This window comes from Momordica charantia (assembly GCF_013281855.1).
Source record: "Momordica charantia cultivar OHB3-1 chromosome 11 unlocalized genomic scaffold, Mcharantia_2.0 BLBB01000011.1, whole genome shotgun sequence".
In the NCBI taxonomy this organism is placed as follows: domain Eukaryota; kingdom Viridiplantae; phylum Streptophyta; class Magnoliopsida; order Cucurbitales; family Cucurbitaceae; genus Momordica; species Momordica charantia.
In genome coordinates this window covers 16,032,360-16,048,198 of record NW_028275159.1, presented here as the reverse complement: position 1 = coordinate 16,048,198, position 15,839 = coordinate 16,032,360, and the positions used below count along the sequence as shown (strand labels likewise).

At 34.1% G+C, this 15,839-nt stretch overlaps 1 protein-coding gene across 1 annotated transcript; it reads left to right on the top strand.

The window, feature by feature from the left end:
- The first annotated feature begins 1,010 nt into the window (after positions 1-1,010).
- Positions 1,011-10,909, top strand: LOC111025217 (DEAD-box ATP-dependent RNA helicase 31). The gene is made up of 11 exons (XM_022303059.2): positions 1,011-1,541; positions 5,910-6,844; positions 7,684-7,790; positions 8,070-8,125; positions 8,511-8,735; positions 8,993-9,199; positions 9,286-9,372; positions 9,534-9,629; positions 9,765-9,980; positions 10,140-10,322; positions 10,400-10,909. The coding sequence occupies exons 2-11, from the start codon at positions 5,949-5,951 to the stop codon at positions 10,625-10,627; spliced, it is 2,301 nt and encodes a 766-aa protein (XP_022158751.2). The 5' UTR covers positions 1,011-1,541; positions 5,910-5,948; the 3' UTR covers positions 10,628-10,909.
- Positions 10,910-15,839: the final 4,930 nt, after the last annotated feature.

Below are 15,839 nucleotides of genomic sequence, written 5' to 3'. Positions count from 1 at the left end.
TATATACCCATTATATATACTGTCCCAGTTACATGATAATAACATTGGATGTTTAGTTTATTGGATTTAGATAATGGAATGCAATGAATTCAACAACAAATTGATTGAATAAAACTTTATTGAATATAAATTTGTTTTTACATTAATTACAAACTACGAGTTTAGGGCAACACACTCAACACCGGCACGAGCAGCGGCGCGAAGGTCCACACGATACTCTCGATGTGCGGCGGCGCCAACTTCTTCTGGAGCGCAACCCGCTCCTATATTCCTAACCTGATTGAACTCAGCAAAACTACCTCGAACGAACCTATTCAGAATTAAATTAGCAAATATCCTCTCTGTAAAATCTCGTTAATCTAGTCCTTTAGAGCCTATTAGTTTAATTAATTTATGAGAACTGTAACGTCCCGACATTTAGAGTAGTGCGTCCTTGAACTTTCAAGGATGAAAGTTTTTTCTAAGGTGGGTAGTCTATAACCCCACGTTCTCTAGCTAATTTATTTTAAGATTTAGATTGTGCCGGTAGACTTCTCCCTCCTGGAATAAATTAAATTCTTGAATTTTTTTAATTTCAAGGATATAATTTTGGGTAAACTAAACTTAAAGTTCAATTTCGTTTGATTAAGATGAATTAAATTTTCAATTTCTGAAAGAGATTTTTAATTAAATCTTAATCCAAAGTTTTGAGAATTTAATCTTCACTTTTCACTTTTGTATTTTATTTTTTAGATTTGAAAGTTAATTATTTTTTCCAAATCTTTTTAAGAACTTAGAATTTATTTCAAACTTATTTTAAATTATTTTGTTTTTTTTTTATTTTAATTTTATTATGGGTTGACGTGAGTTGAGGTGAATTTTAATTCTAATTGCTTGATGTTTTTACTTGGACTTTTCTTTTTGAAGGTTAAATTAAAAAAATTGTACTTTTACCTGTGGGCCTCTTTGCCTGTTTTTAAATTGGATTAGGCTTTTGGTTTTTAAATAAAATAAAGAAAACAAAATAAAAACCCTAAACCTCATCTCCTTCCCTCCTCTTCCCCAAACAGCCACCCAAGCCCCCTCGCCCCTTTGATTTTTTTCTATCACAGGCACCACATCCTTCCTCCACGAGCAGCGTCCGGCGTCGAGCAGTGGCGCGACTCCCCAGCGGTGGCACTCGGCGAACCAGCAGCGACGGCGCACGGCAGATACGGCGACGCGAGCTTCATCCACGGGCGTATCCTCCTCCACAACAACGACGGTCGGCCCCAGATCCGACTTTTTTCGGTTGACTCGCGGTGGACCTCTGCAGCTTCATCGTCTCTCCCTCCGGCGAACCCATAACAGCAGTGACGGCGACCTCACGGTGATTTACTGCAGCGTTTTCGTGCGGCGTTCGGCGACTTCGACGGCAACCTCGCGCACAGATCCTTCGGCGGCCTAGACAGCAGTATTTACGGCGGCTCAGTGCGACAGTAACGGCATTTTCGTGGCGAGGTCCGACGTCCAACACCAGATTGTGCCAACACTTTCTCCATTGTTTCAGCAAGGTTCAGTGGGTAATGACCTCCTTGAACACCCTTTTAGATTCAATTTTAGTAGCCGAAATTGACTTGTAACATGCTGGGTTTTCCTTATGTGCCTAGGTTTCGAACTAACACAACGATTATGAGCTTTTAGGGGTGTGTAAGTAGTTTCTTACTTGAGGGGATTGATTGTTGTGTGCCGATATGAACTGGTTGTTTGCATGTGTGCCTATGTGTGATATTTGTATGATTGTTTGTGGTTGTTATCGTCATTGCTGAAATAATTGTTGATATACCCCATAAATACACGTGGTTGTGTGAATAAATTGTAAACACGTAATCTTGGATGGCTATGTTTGATTTGTTGTTATGTTCTTATGTTTTCGAGGCGCACCCAGGCGAGTGCCTAAAGCGAGGGGCGAGGTGATTTCACCTGAGTGCGCTTTGAGTGGTGCCAAGGCGACCGCCTTCAACCGGGCGCTCACCTTGGTGCGCTTCACTGTGCCTTGGTGCGCCCTCGCCTTGAGGCGAGCGCCTAGTTGAAGGCGGGCACATCAAATTTTTTTTTTTAATTAATCATTTTAACTCAATAAAAACCTACCTCATAACGAAAATAAACAAAAAGAGAACGAAGAGTTTAAAAAAAAAGAAGATGAAGAGAGGAGAAAAGTAGAACTATAGGAGATAAGAAGGGAGATAATAGAGATGGTAGAGTTGAAGGAAGAAGAAAATTTGAGGTAGAGCATGTTGAAGAATGAAGAAAGAAGTTGAAGAAAGAAGTAGTTGAAAGAAGAAAAGCTTGAGGAGGAGAAGAGCTTTTTTCTTTTTTTGTAGAGTACGAGAAGAAGAAAAAATTGGAGGCAGTATTAAAAAAAGAAAAGTTTGAAGGCAACACGTTTTTCTATGTGCTTGCATGATAAGCTAGCCGTCCAATAGTATTTGTGTTTCCCATAAACCCAGCTATTTATTATAAACAGTGTTTTCAAGGCGCAAGGCGCACTTCAAGGCGACAAGCCCTTTGATCGCCTCAAGGCGAGAGGCGATAAAAAGGCGAGGCCTGAGTGAAGCGAGGCACACTGAATAAAATATTTAATAAATAATATTTATTAATAATTTATATGTAAAATAAATAAATATTCAATAAAATGTGAAAATTAAAAAAAAAATATATTCAAATAAAAATTATTAAATAATTGAGAAAAATAAAAATATTCAGATTAAAGAAAAAAGAAGCAGAGAGAAAATTGTATTTAAAATAAATGGTAAAAAATAGTTCTCTAATGCTAAAGAATTAAATAGAAATAGTTGTATTTATGGGAAACTCTATTTATTAAATAGCTGTGTTTATGGGAAACACAAATACTATTTGACAGCTAGCAAGCACATAGAAAAATGTGTTGCCTTCAAACTTTTCTTTCTTTAGTACTGCCCTCAATTTTTTCTTCTTCTCGTACTCTACAAAAAAAGAAAAGCTCTTCTCCTCCTCAAGCTTTTCTTCTTCAACATGCTCTGCCTCAAATTTTCTTCTTCCTCCAACTCTACTATCTCTATTATCTCCCTTCTTTATCTCTTACGGTTCTACTTTTCTCCTCTCTTCATCTTCTTCTTTTTTAAACTCTTCGTTCTCTTTTTGTTTATTTTCGTTATGAGGTGGGTTTTTATTGAGTTAAACTGATTTAAAATAAAAAAAAAAGTTTGATGTGCCCGCCTTCAACCAGGCGCTCGCCTCGCCATAAGGCGAGGGCGTGCCAAGGCGCAGTGAGGCACACCAAGGCGAGCGCCCAGTTGAAGGCGGTCGCCCTGGCACCACTCAAGGCGCACTCAGGCGAAATCGCCTCGCCCCTCGCCTTAGGCGCTCGCCTGGGTGCGCCTCGAAAACACTGATTATAAATACAGTTTCCTATAAATACAACTATTTCTATTTACTTCTGTAGCATTAGAGAACTATTTTTTACCATTTATTTTAAATACAATTTTCTCTCTGCTTCTTTTTTCTTTATTCTGAATATTTTTATTTTTCTCAATTATTTAAATTAATTTTTATTTGAATATATATATATATATATATTTTAATTTTCACATTTTATTGAATATTTATTTATTTTACATATAAATTATTAATAAAGCATGGTGATTTGTTATGCATGTCGTTTGAACTTTCGGTGAGCATGTTGTTTGTGTGTGATCCTTCAGATAAGGGCTGCTTATTGGGTACTGTGGTTGTACTCACCCCTCTTTTTCTTTCTAGTTTTTGTTGGCAATGAGTTAACCCTTTGGAATGGTGATGGCGAGGAAGAGACTCGAGAAGAAAGACCATAGCTAGCTTGTTTAGTTTTATTGAGTTCAGGATAGGTTGTTAGGAGTTTATCTTGTTTCAGTTAATGTACTTTGTTTAGATACTGTTTGTGCAAAGTTCAGGTCGTTGGCAGATGTTTTAGATCGTTCTATTCTATAGCTGGGTTTTTTTAAAGTTAGGTCGTTGTTTAATCGTGAACTTGATTTAAGCTGGATCTGTTTCTTAATTCGATGTTTATAAATGATTGTAATTTTGGTTAATTTCAGATGTTGTTTGGTTTGTTTAAACTTTTGTGAGTGTTGTTAATCAGAGTAGCGAAGTGGAAGCGTGGTGAGAATTTGTCCATTCCTAGTGGTTTAATTCTCTAGTACGAGTGGTACTTTTAGTTGGTTTTAGTAACGATTCCCATTTGGGATGTTGAAAATTTGGGGACATTACAGTTGGTATCAGAGCGGAGTTAGTCCTCTAGACTGGCCTAGAACCTAGGTGGTTTAGTGTTATGGTCTTTCTTAGTCTCCTTTCCATCACCAGGTATGTGAACTCGTTATGGTATGGCTTTTTGTTTGATGGACTTATTATTCACTTTTGTTTGACTTTAGTTGCTTATGTGTAACATGTTTGTTTTGTGATTTGTTATGTTGATACTTTGTGAGTTAGTTTGGCATAGGATGCTCCCTAGTTAATTAAGTAGATTTGCTTAATTTTGTGTTTATTTATTTGTAGTGGTTTTAGGTTGTTACCTTCTACTAAGACTCGGTGTTAGCTTTTAGTTAATAGCGAACGTCGAATGTTCTCTGTCATTGATCAAACTCAAGGTATAGAAACCGACCTTTAAGTCGAAGGGAGTTGATGACCCACCAAAGGAATTAGACGTTGGGTCACTCCTTGTTTCTTATGATTATGTTTGGTAAGTGAGTTTAAGTTGGAACTATTAGGTTGTTCGTTGTAGGTCCTCACACCGTCAGGTTTGGTGTTCGTTGTCAATTAATTAGTGAAAGTGGAAAAAGCTCTTTAGATGGAGTCCATCAAAAGTTAAGCATTTCCTCTAAAGGCAAAAAGGAAGCGAGAAACTTTCCTTCGTAAAGTTGTTGCAAGGAAGAAACTAAGAAGAAATCTATAGGTTGAGGTCTAGCACCTAGAATTGCTTGACTAGTCAACTTTCGAGTACGAAAGTTGTTGAAGGAGGGGGAGTCTCCGACGTTTAGAGTAGTGCGTCCCTCAAACTTTCAAGGACGGAAGTTTTTTTCATGTGACGCTCGACTAGAGGAGGGATACATGGATGAATCAATACCACATCCAAATGAGAGGGATCCTGAGACCATGGAAGAATGGTTAGGGAAAAGGTTTAAAAGAATTGATAGTTACTATCTATACCACCAAGGTGCACCTTCCTTTTCGGTAACTCAATTGTAAGAACTCCAAAGTTAAGCGTGCTTGACTTAGAGCAATCTTTGACTGGGTGATCTCCTAGTTGCTTTACTAGGAAGCATGTTGGAAGGACTCGTGTTGGTCTGTAGGGATAGTCTATGCTCTTCTTAGTAGCTTAGAACTAAACGGTGGCGCGGCCGGTTCTAGGGGAATGCCGGGGCAAAGTGGTGCCGAATCCAGATTTCGAATCTTGGGCCCGGGGCATTACAAGAACTTTGTTTCTGATTAATTTAGAAATTTTTGGTTCAGCGAGTGGTTTCTCACCGGTGGAGATTATATTCTAATTGAGTGCTTGTGCCCTGTTTGCTTGGTTTCTTATGCTTTACTTGCTTAAACTCTTGTTAATTATGTAATTCATGCATATTATTGCTATTTCACTGATCATGTGGAATTGATGAAATAACATGTTGAAGTTGCCGATGAGATTTTGTATGATTGATATTGCAATTGAGTTGTGAAGGTTAGAAAAGTAGAACTTGCATGATTATGTTAGATAGATATCAGGGTGCCTAGGCACAAAGGGGTTAAGAAAAACTATTAATATTTTTGTATTCAACTAGTAGTTATATTCTAGTAACTGTTGGTTAGACAGTTAGTTAAAATCGTCTTTAGTTATTCTGTTGGCTGCTAAGTCCGTTTAAACCCTAATGCTTCATCTTCATTATTTTCTCTTTCAGATTCTGCAGGCATCCTCCGGAGCTGGAGCTGTTGCGACTATGCCCATTAATCTCCTCCCTCGCCTTCCCCTTCCCGTTTCTCGTTTTCCCCTAATGAAGCTCCAGCCCTCCCTCCGCCAATGGCGACCCATTCCCGTTCTATCTCGCGTCTTCCCCTTCAAGCTCAAGTACCTTCCTACAGCCTTCCCCTCTCACGTAGGGATCCGGCGATTCGCCACCGTAGAGCGAGGAAGAGGAAGAGGAAGCTTTCGTGGCGGCTCCAGGAGTCTTGTCGAGGATGAGGCCGAGCTCAGTGATTGGGTTAGCGACTTGAAAACAAGCTCGTTTCGCGGGCGGATCACGAGCGATGAGGAGTCGGAAGACGACCGCAGGCGTAGTAGTAGAGGTAGGGATGGGGAGTCGCTGTCGTTGAAGAGGGGGAGGGATCGGCAGTCGTACGAGTTACGGGAGTCATCGGAACGTCGGAGAGGCCGAGGCCCCCCAATGGAGTCGTATTCGAATGGTTTGCAGAATTTTAGGCGACTCAAGCGTGAATATGATGACGAGGGAGACGACTTCCGCTCGCGCAGCAACGGTCGTGTTTCTCATAGAGAAAATGTGGATTCTTTGATCGGGAGGGGACGTGCGAGAGGCCTAGATTCGAGAAATCGACGGATTCCAGGTCATGAAAGTTTAGGCAGAGGTGGGAGGGATTTTAAGAAGCAATCACGTTTCGTAGCTGAAAGTAAAAGCGAAGAAGATGACGACGACGACGACGACGACGACGATAAGGGTCAGAGAATTAGGGATTTTCTGAGCGATGAAGATAGTGCCGATGACGACGATGAACACAATTCTGGGCTGAGAAAAAGTAGTAGTGCCTTGTTTCCACCTGGCGAGATGGATCCACCACGAAATTCCTCAGGAAGTTCTGGCTCGTATTTGAGTGAAACTAGGTGCGTAAAATTAAACTCTATAAAGCCATTTCCATTTCCATTTCTTTTTGTTGTCTTAAACTGTTTACTGCGTTACCGTTTAGTTGAGATTCTTCATGTCTTTATTTCCAATTTCTTTGTTATTGGTTCCTCTTTTTCCATCTGTTGCCACAAATTTGAAAGTAACTGAGGGGACAAGGAGAAATTCAAGACCAACCGCCGAAAAAGCACTCAGAAATGAGTGTTAGAGGACCATTACAGAATATTTTGGTCTCTAGTGTTAGGAATCTAACAGAGCAACCAAAAGAATTACTGTCTCATGCCTCTTCCTTATGCCCACACTACATCTATAAAGATTTTCCTACTCATAAAATTCATTGATCCAACCCATGCGTTGATAATTGAGGCCTTCTTTTGACAGAAACACAATGAACAATTGAGAAATACAACCTTTAGTAAAATGGGAAGCCCCCAAGTTAGTCTACGAAGCCTACAAGATCCGTTTCCTTATTTCTTTCTTCAAACAAGAATAAAAAGAAACGAAATGGGAATGAACATGCAAGTGAAAATAAATGAGAGGTCCTGGGAGAAGACTTGAAATATAATTAGATTTATTTCTTCTTTGTGGGCTTTGGTTGATAGTTGTCCGCTATAAGATAGCTAGTTTTGGGGCTTTCGACATAAAAAAGCCGATCCTAAAAGCTTTTTTAATTACGAGTTAGGTGAAATTGTTTTGGATTGGAGTTTTTTTCTATATGCCATTGTATTTTCTTTAATTTTTCTCGATGAAAGGTCGGTTTCTTGTTAAACAAATGATTTCCCTTTCTAAATGGATGCATGACTGCTATTCACGCCTGTAGATTCGATCAGTGTTCAGTATCACCATTGTCATTAAAGGGTATCAAGGATGCTGGATATGAGAAGATGACTGTTGTACAGGAGGCTACACTTCCCCTAATACTGAAAGGTTTGTTTCTTTTCATCAGGTGCCCAGACATAAATGTCGCATCCTTAATGTAGACTAATGTCGCTCACTCTTTTTCAAACTCAAGAATACTGTCCGGTTATTTCAGTAGTGTACTGAACGGTTTTCGTGAGCACCTATGAAAGGATTTGCGATTCTGTGAATCTTTGAAAAAATCATACGTGCACTTAATTCACTTGCACAAATCATACATGCACTTAATTCACTTATATCTCTGTTAAGTCACTCTTCTTACACAGTAATTGCACTTTGTCATTACAGGTAAGGATGTTCTTGCTAAAGCAAAAACAGGGACTGGAAAAACTTTGGCTTTTTTGGTAAGTTACATGATTATGCTTGCAAATTGGCATTTACAATTGTGATAGGTACGAAAAAGGAAATGTAACAGAATTGTCATACAAACATCAGTTGATGAGATACTGGTTGATTGGTTGATCAACAACTTAATATCCCTAAAAAATTTGTCAAAATATCACCCTGATTGTTTACAGAAACTGAATAAAGAAAAAAACTCTTTCTAAGTTGTCGAGTGTTAAAACTGGTTTCCACAACACCTGCACCTTATTGCCATAATGAAGACCTATGTAGTAAGGGAGACCTGCAGTAGTTGCCAGCTAGCATGATTTCTCTTCATTTTTTTCACCTGGAATGATAGAGCAAGCAAATTTCTGCACTGTCAACTGTACAACTTCTTTATTTCAGCTTCCGTCCATTGAAGTTGTTGTGAAGTCCCCACCTCCCAGTCGTGATCAGAAGCGGCCTCCAATTCTTGTTCTTGTTATATGTCCAACCCGAGAACTTGCCACTCAGGCTTCCACAGAAGCTAATACTCTATTGAAGTACCACCCAACTATTGGTGTTCAAGTTGTAATTGGAGGTACAAGACTTGCCCTTGAACAGAAACGCATGCAAGCAAACCCTTGCCAGGTTAGATTTCCTAACTCTTAGTAGCCAATTGTTGCAATTTTTGGACCCTGTATAATGTATATTATGAAAGCTTAATATCTAGATAATATGTGGTTTAATGTGTTGGAACTAGTCTACTACTACTATTGAATGCTGCATATTCACACTTTGAGCTGGTTATAAACAATCAATTTGGGGTATGAATTTGTACTCCATATTACTGTTAAGAGTCATTATGGTTGTCATCATTTTTAAAATTCACAAACATGGAACTGCAGATTCTTGTTGCTACTCCTGGAAGGTTAAAAGATCATATAGAGAATACTGCTGGCTTTGCTACTAGACTCATGGGTGTGAAGGTTCTTGTTCTCGATGAAGCTGATCATTTATTAGACATGGGATTTCGCAAGGACATTGAGAGGATTATTGCTGCAGTTCCAAAACAAAGGCAAACCCTTTTATTTTCCGCCACTGTTCCAGAAGAGGTGTTTATTTAATGCGCTTGCTGTGTTGTTTGTTATCATCATACACATTCATTTTGTTGAATCCTAAGCAATTCTTTTGAATAAAGGTCCGCCAAATTTGTCACATTGCCTTGAGAAGAGATCATGAATTTGTCAATACAATTGAAGAAGGCAGTGAGGAGACACATGCACAGGTAGGCAATCTATTGGCTCCCCTTCCATCTTTAATGAATTTGTTAATGTGGCCGGTTTTGTTACGTTTCTGTATATTGTTCCTGTATCTTGTTTCTTTTTTCTTCATTTTTGATAAAAAGCCTAATTTCTAAGTTAACTATAACCAGCTGGATCATTTCAGGTGAGACAGATGCATATAGTTGCCCCATTGGAGAAGCATTTTAGTCTGCTTTATGCTATTCTTAAAGAACATATTGCTGATGACGTTGATTACAAGGTATTAACTCCAATTTTGGTTAACAAATTTATACCAAGAGCTCTGTTTTAGTGATTTCCTTCTGTTATAATGAGGATGGGAAAATTGTAGCTATCACTCTCCATATCTTCTGAATTCATCTCTTTATGGATGCAGGTTCTTGTGTTCTGCACAACCGCTATGGTCACGCGAATGGTTGCCGACCTTCTCGGTGAGCTGAACTTGAACATCAGAGAGATCCATTCTAGGAAACCACAGAGTTACAGGACCAGAGTTTCTGATGAGTTCAGAAAGTCAAAAGGGCTCATCCTTGTAACTTCAGACGTTTCAGCACGTGGAGTCGATTATCCAGACGTGACCCTTGTTGTACAGGTATGTTATGCTCTCTCATTCAACCTATTCACAAATGTTAATGAGAAAGTTGCTGTTGGGACTACTGATGCTTCTGTCTTGTAAGAATATGAGTTTTCTCGGACTGTACATTTTGTTGAAACATATACTAGTTTGATTCAAGAAGCTCCTTTCCTTCAGGTTGGCTTACCTGCTGATAGGGAACAATATATACATCGACTCGGTAGAACGGGACGAAAAGGCAAAGAAGGGCAAGGCATATTGTTGCTAGCGCCTTGGGAAGAATTCTTTTTGTCTACAGTTAAAGAGTTGCCTATAACGAAAGCTCCACTGCCCCTAATTGATCCAGAAACCAAGAAAAAGGTCTCTCTCTCTCTATCTGGAAAAGAAAATCGATACAAACAAATTTGTGAGAACGAACTAACATCAAATGTAAACAGGTGGACCATGCCCTATCCCACGTCGAGATGAAGAACAAAGAAGCGGCTTACCAAGCATGGCTTGGTTACTATAACTCAAACAAGACCGTGGGGCGGGACAAGTACAGGCTAGTCGAACTTGCCAACGAGTTCAGTCGAAGCATGGGACTCGACAATCCTCCTACTATTCCCAAACTAGTACTTGGAAAGATGGGTCTCAAGAATATCCCTGGTTTGCGAGTGAAATGATTCAGAGGAAGTTGCAACTTGCAATAGAGAAGTAAAAGAGGAAGAATGGTTCTTGTGCCAGAAAGTGAACGCAAGAGCCAATTTTGTAATTCTCTCTTTGAGATTGATTGTTATGTAGGGTCAAATTACACTTATAAGTTTCAAATATAAAATTCTTACCAGTTCAAGAATAGATTCTTTTAGTTTTCTGATTGGGCCAAGTTATTCTTGTAAAGGAGGATCTTTAAACTTTTACCAGAAAAGAATGAAAGTATCAATCAAGCTATTCTTGTTTTTTTGCTAGATTGACTGATTTGAAGATGCCTTTGGCATTTGGCAGTTAATCTCGCTTGATTGTATGGCTGTGGTAATAACTAGACGAATTAATATCATATAAAATAAGATGCTAGTAGTGCTCTTAGGCTTGGTTCAGTTATTAAGATGGAAATATTGTTAGCCTCCCATCTTGAGGTACGGTGTTTTGAATCTTCAAGTGAGTTTAATATTAATAATTCTTATTATCTTTGGATCCAGGTCTTGGGATTGGTATGGATGTCTGGATAAAACTAAATAGCTTCTATTTTGGATTATATATATAAAAAATTGAAAATGAGAACCTAAGAATGATATTTCTTTTGACTTTGTTTTGAAATATAATAAAAAACTTAACATTGTCCTGTTTCTTTCTTTCTTCAAATAAGCTAACAGGGATAACACCACACGATAATTATAAAGTATTGCTCTTATGTTCCTAATTAATAGAATGATATTTTTTTGATGCTCCAGCTCCGTTGGTAATGACAAGGTTAGCCTTGGGGCGGTCGTGGGTGTCTCCAAGTATAGAGGAGCAAAATTCCGACTCTCGGTTATTAAAAAAGTTCATATTTTAAATGCTACTATGATTTTTTTCTTTTTTTTTTCTTAATAATTTCAAAACGGTAACTTGTAATTAATTTTGATTTATTTTTTTTCTTTCTCGATTGGATTGAAATTTTAAATCGTTTAAAAAATTGAATTTTATGTTTAAAATTAATTTGATATTAATAAATAATAACTAATTAAAAATGAAATTGTATCAATTGAAAGTATTATTGGAACAATTATTAATAATAAAGTATCATTTATTGTTTTTATTTTTGAAGAAACATTTAATGTTATTGTTAATTTGTTATGTTAATTAATTCTAATGAATTCTATTTTTGCTATTTTGCATATATATATATATATATATATATATATATACTATATTAAAAAGGTAGGATGTAGGAAAAACATTTTTGGACACTTTTGCCCTTTACTAAATTTACAAATTACAAATTATACCATTAATATATTATTACAAATATTAAATTAACTATTAATTATTAATTATCCATACTATAAATGCATGGAATATAAAAGGTTAGAATGCAAAAAGTTTTCCAACAACATAAAATTAATTTTTTCTTTAATTAAAATTCATACTAGAATTTCAAGAGTTTTATAATTTGAAAGACTTTTGTAACGTTTTATCCTCTACTACTATAAAAATAGGCTTTCTTCTACATGTTTTTCATAAGTTTCAATACTTTTTTATTCTTAGTTACTTCAAACATCTCTCAAAGATGATTCAATCATGAAAACGTCTCGAGATATTTGTGACATATTCATCAAGTTGCAAGGGAGGCATATGTTGAATCTACATATCTCGAATACTAGGTTGTGACATTACCATTCCACAATTTTATAAAGTTGAATAATAGTATATGTCAAGCAATCTTCAAGAATGAACATATTTACTCTAAAAGATGAGTGTATAGTAAGTATTTGGATTTTTTTTTGTTACTATTGTTATTTTTCTAATTAGTGTGTTTTTTATTTGGAATGTTTCTTTTTTGAGCAATTTTATTTAGAATATTTGTTTAAAATATAGATAATTAGTTGAAAAAAAAAACAATCATAGAAGTCAATACATAAAAAAATGTTTAATTAATAAATTAATTATAAACAATAATTTGTATAGAATCTTAAAAGGTGGAATATAAACTTTTGGTCATTTTATTTTCTAATAATATAATTTGAAGAATTTTTCTTTAATAATTTTAATTATAATATAAAATTAAATCAATAAAATAATTTATATTTAGTTAAAAAATTCAACATATATAACAAAATGTCAGCTCTAAACAAATATTTAATAAACAAACAAAATATTAAAAAAATAAAATAAAGGACCCATATTAGGTTGAAATAATTTAAAAATAAAAATATTAAAATACCTATTTACTTTTTTATCTTTTAATTTATTTATTTACAAAATATATCATTAACAATTAATTATAAATAGTACATTTTATTATCAGTAATTAGCTGTCAATAATAATAAATATATATAAAAATTAATCTTAATTATTTTTAAAAATAATTATACTTAAATATTTTACGTGAAATTATATAAAATTTAAGTTACCTTATAATTAAAAAAATTTTTACGTGCATTGCACGTGGTAATACACTAGTATATTAAAATGTACGGATGTGGAAGTAATATTTTTTGAACAATATTGACCCTTCTTTTGTAATATCCAAATTATCCTTCTCTCCAATTTATGTCTCTCTCATACATCCGTCTTCTCTTTGACGTGACACTCTCATATCTTTTCTCATTTATCTCTCCCTTGTTTAATTATAATTTTCTTTCTCTCATTAAATTGCTTTTTAGAATCTTTTGATTCTTTTTCCCCAACCAAATAAATTCTTGAAACGTTATTATATATTTTAAATTAGTTAATAATTTATTAATAATTAATATGATAGATTTAAAATATTATTTTCTAATCTAAATTTAGCTTTGTCTTTCATTACTTATCAATTTAAATTGTAAGAGAAAATTTAAATATTATTCTATGATGTAATAATTTATCTTTGAAATATTATTTTACAATAACAAAAAATAAATTAACAAATAAAAATTATATGGATCAAAATTGACGAAATATATAATTAAAAAGTAAAATATGAGAATATCTATATTTTTAAATTGAGATATTAAAAATCAATTTAAAATTTCATAAGATTTAACACAAACAAATTATGAATATTGAACATTTTGTTTAGGAGAGTAAAAATTTAAATATTATTCTATTATGTAACAATTTGTCTTTGAAATATTATTTTACAATAATAATGAAAAAATTAAATTAATATTAGCAAATAAAAATTATATATCAAAGTTGTCAAAAAAAATATAGGGCAAAATACATTTTTGGTTTCTAAGATTTTGAGGTAGGTGTCTAATTGGTCCCTAAAATTTCAAAACAAACACTTTTAGTCCTTGAGATTTAAAGTAGGTGTCAACTTGGTCCTGATTTTTTTTTTCACTGTTAATTAACTAATGTTATAACAATGTGACAAATTACAATTAAATTGTTTATTGTTGTTGCTGATGTGAAAATTATATTAATTAAATGATATATGTCCGACATGAATGGTGGACGGTGGCGGCAAAGACGTGGTGGTTGCCGGAAAAGGGTAAGAGAAAGAGAGAGGAAAAGATGAGGTGAGGAGGGAGAAAGCACCATCACCTACACACATATTTTTTAATTAATATAATTTGTCACATCAGCAACTACAATAAACAATTTAATTGCAATTTGTCACGTTTTTTTAATATTAGTTAATTAACAGTAAAAAAAAAGACTATTTATAACTATTTCTCAAACTTCAGGCATTAAAAGTGTTCATTTTAAAATTTCAGGGATCAAGTTGATACCTACTTTAAACCTCAAGGATCAAAAGTATTCCTTTTGAAACTTTAGGGACCAATTAGACACCTACCTCAAACTTCAGGGACCAAAAGTGTTCATTTTGAAATTTCAGGGACCAAATAGACACGTATTTCAAACCTCAAGGACCAAAAACGTATTTTGTTCAAAAATATATTATGAAGAAGTAAAATATGAAAATATTCGTGTTTTTAAATTGAGATATTAAAAATTTCCTAAGATTTAACCTAAACAAATTATGGATTTTGAAAAAAAAAATTTAGGGGACAAAATTTAAATGCACCACAAAGTGGATTAAATGAATGAAACATGAAAGGTTATTAGAATATCAAAAGTTCTACCTTTATTTATATAAATTAATTTTAAAATTAAATATTTTACATTTAATTAGGTTGAAGGGTGTAATATGAAAAATGTTAGAATCTTGAAGGTTTTCGTAACTTTTATACTTCCTACAAAAAGTGGTTCTCTCTCCCCTCATTTCCACACTAATTTATTCCTTTTTTTATATACATATTTTTTTCTATTTAGTTCATCGTGGTTTCTAGATTTAGTGATAGAATACTAACATTTTCAATATTTTTTTTATTTTGTAGAGCGGCGTTGTTTAGCAATTGTTGATCATTGTGTGTATCTTTAAGCATTTGTCAGTTGGATCTCAAACATCGGTAAGAAGTAAATATATTTTATTAAAATATAGGATAATCGCCTTGATTTTGTTCTTCAATATTGCTACTTTTAAGTTCAGACTATTTTGTAGTTAATTTTAATATCATTATTTTTTATTTTAAATATTTTTACATATTTAAAAATTGTTAAGTTGTCTGTTTTATTTAAATACAATAGGATTAATCTTTGATTTTCTCATATACATGAAGAAAAAATAACTATCCTATCATTTTATTTTATGATATACTTTCAACGAACATTAAATAATATTTTTTAGGAATGCAATGTAAAAAAATAATTTTACTAATACAAATATGCCATTATATAAAGTTATTTTATTTAAAATAAAAAGTTAAAAGTAATATGTATCTTCATCGTTAAAACTTTGTTTGAAAGTAAATTTTATAGTTAGAAACACAGTGACAACATTTTTAAGGCCAACCAAAGCATAGTTGATCAACGGTTAATGCACGTTTATCCAACCAATATATAAATTAATTTATTCAATCAAATGGTGAGCTATTTATTTAAATAAGTGTTACTAAATTTTAAAAATTAATAAATAATTATCAAAATATATCGGAAAAATCACTTACTATTAATAGATAATTTATTTTGTTATAAATAAAAATGATGGTAGTATTTGATTGATTCATAATTTTTTATAACTAAAATTAACGTTAATATATGATGGGATAAAATTAAGATTGCACGTGTTAAATTACTAGTATAAAAGTGCGGAGGTGGGAGAAACTTATTTGGTATAAAATTATCCTTCATATTTTAATAAATACCATTCA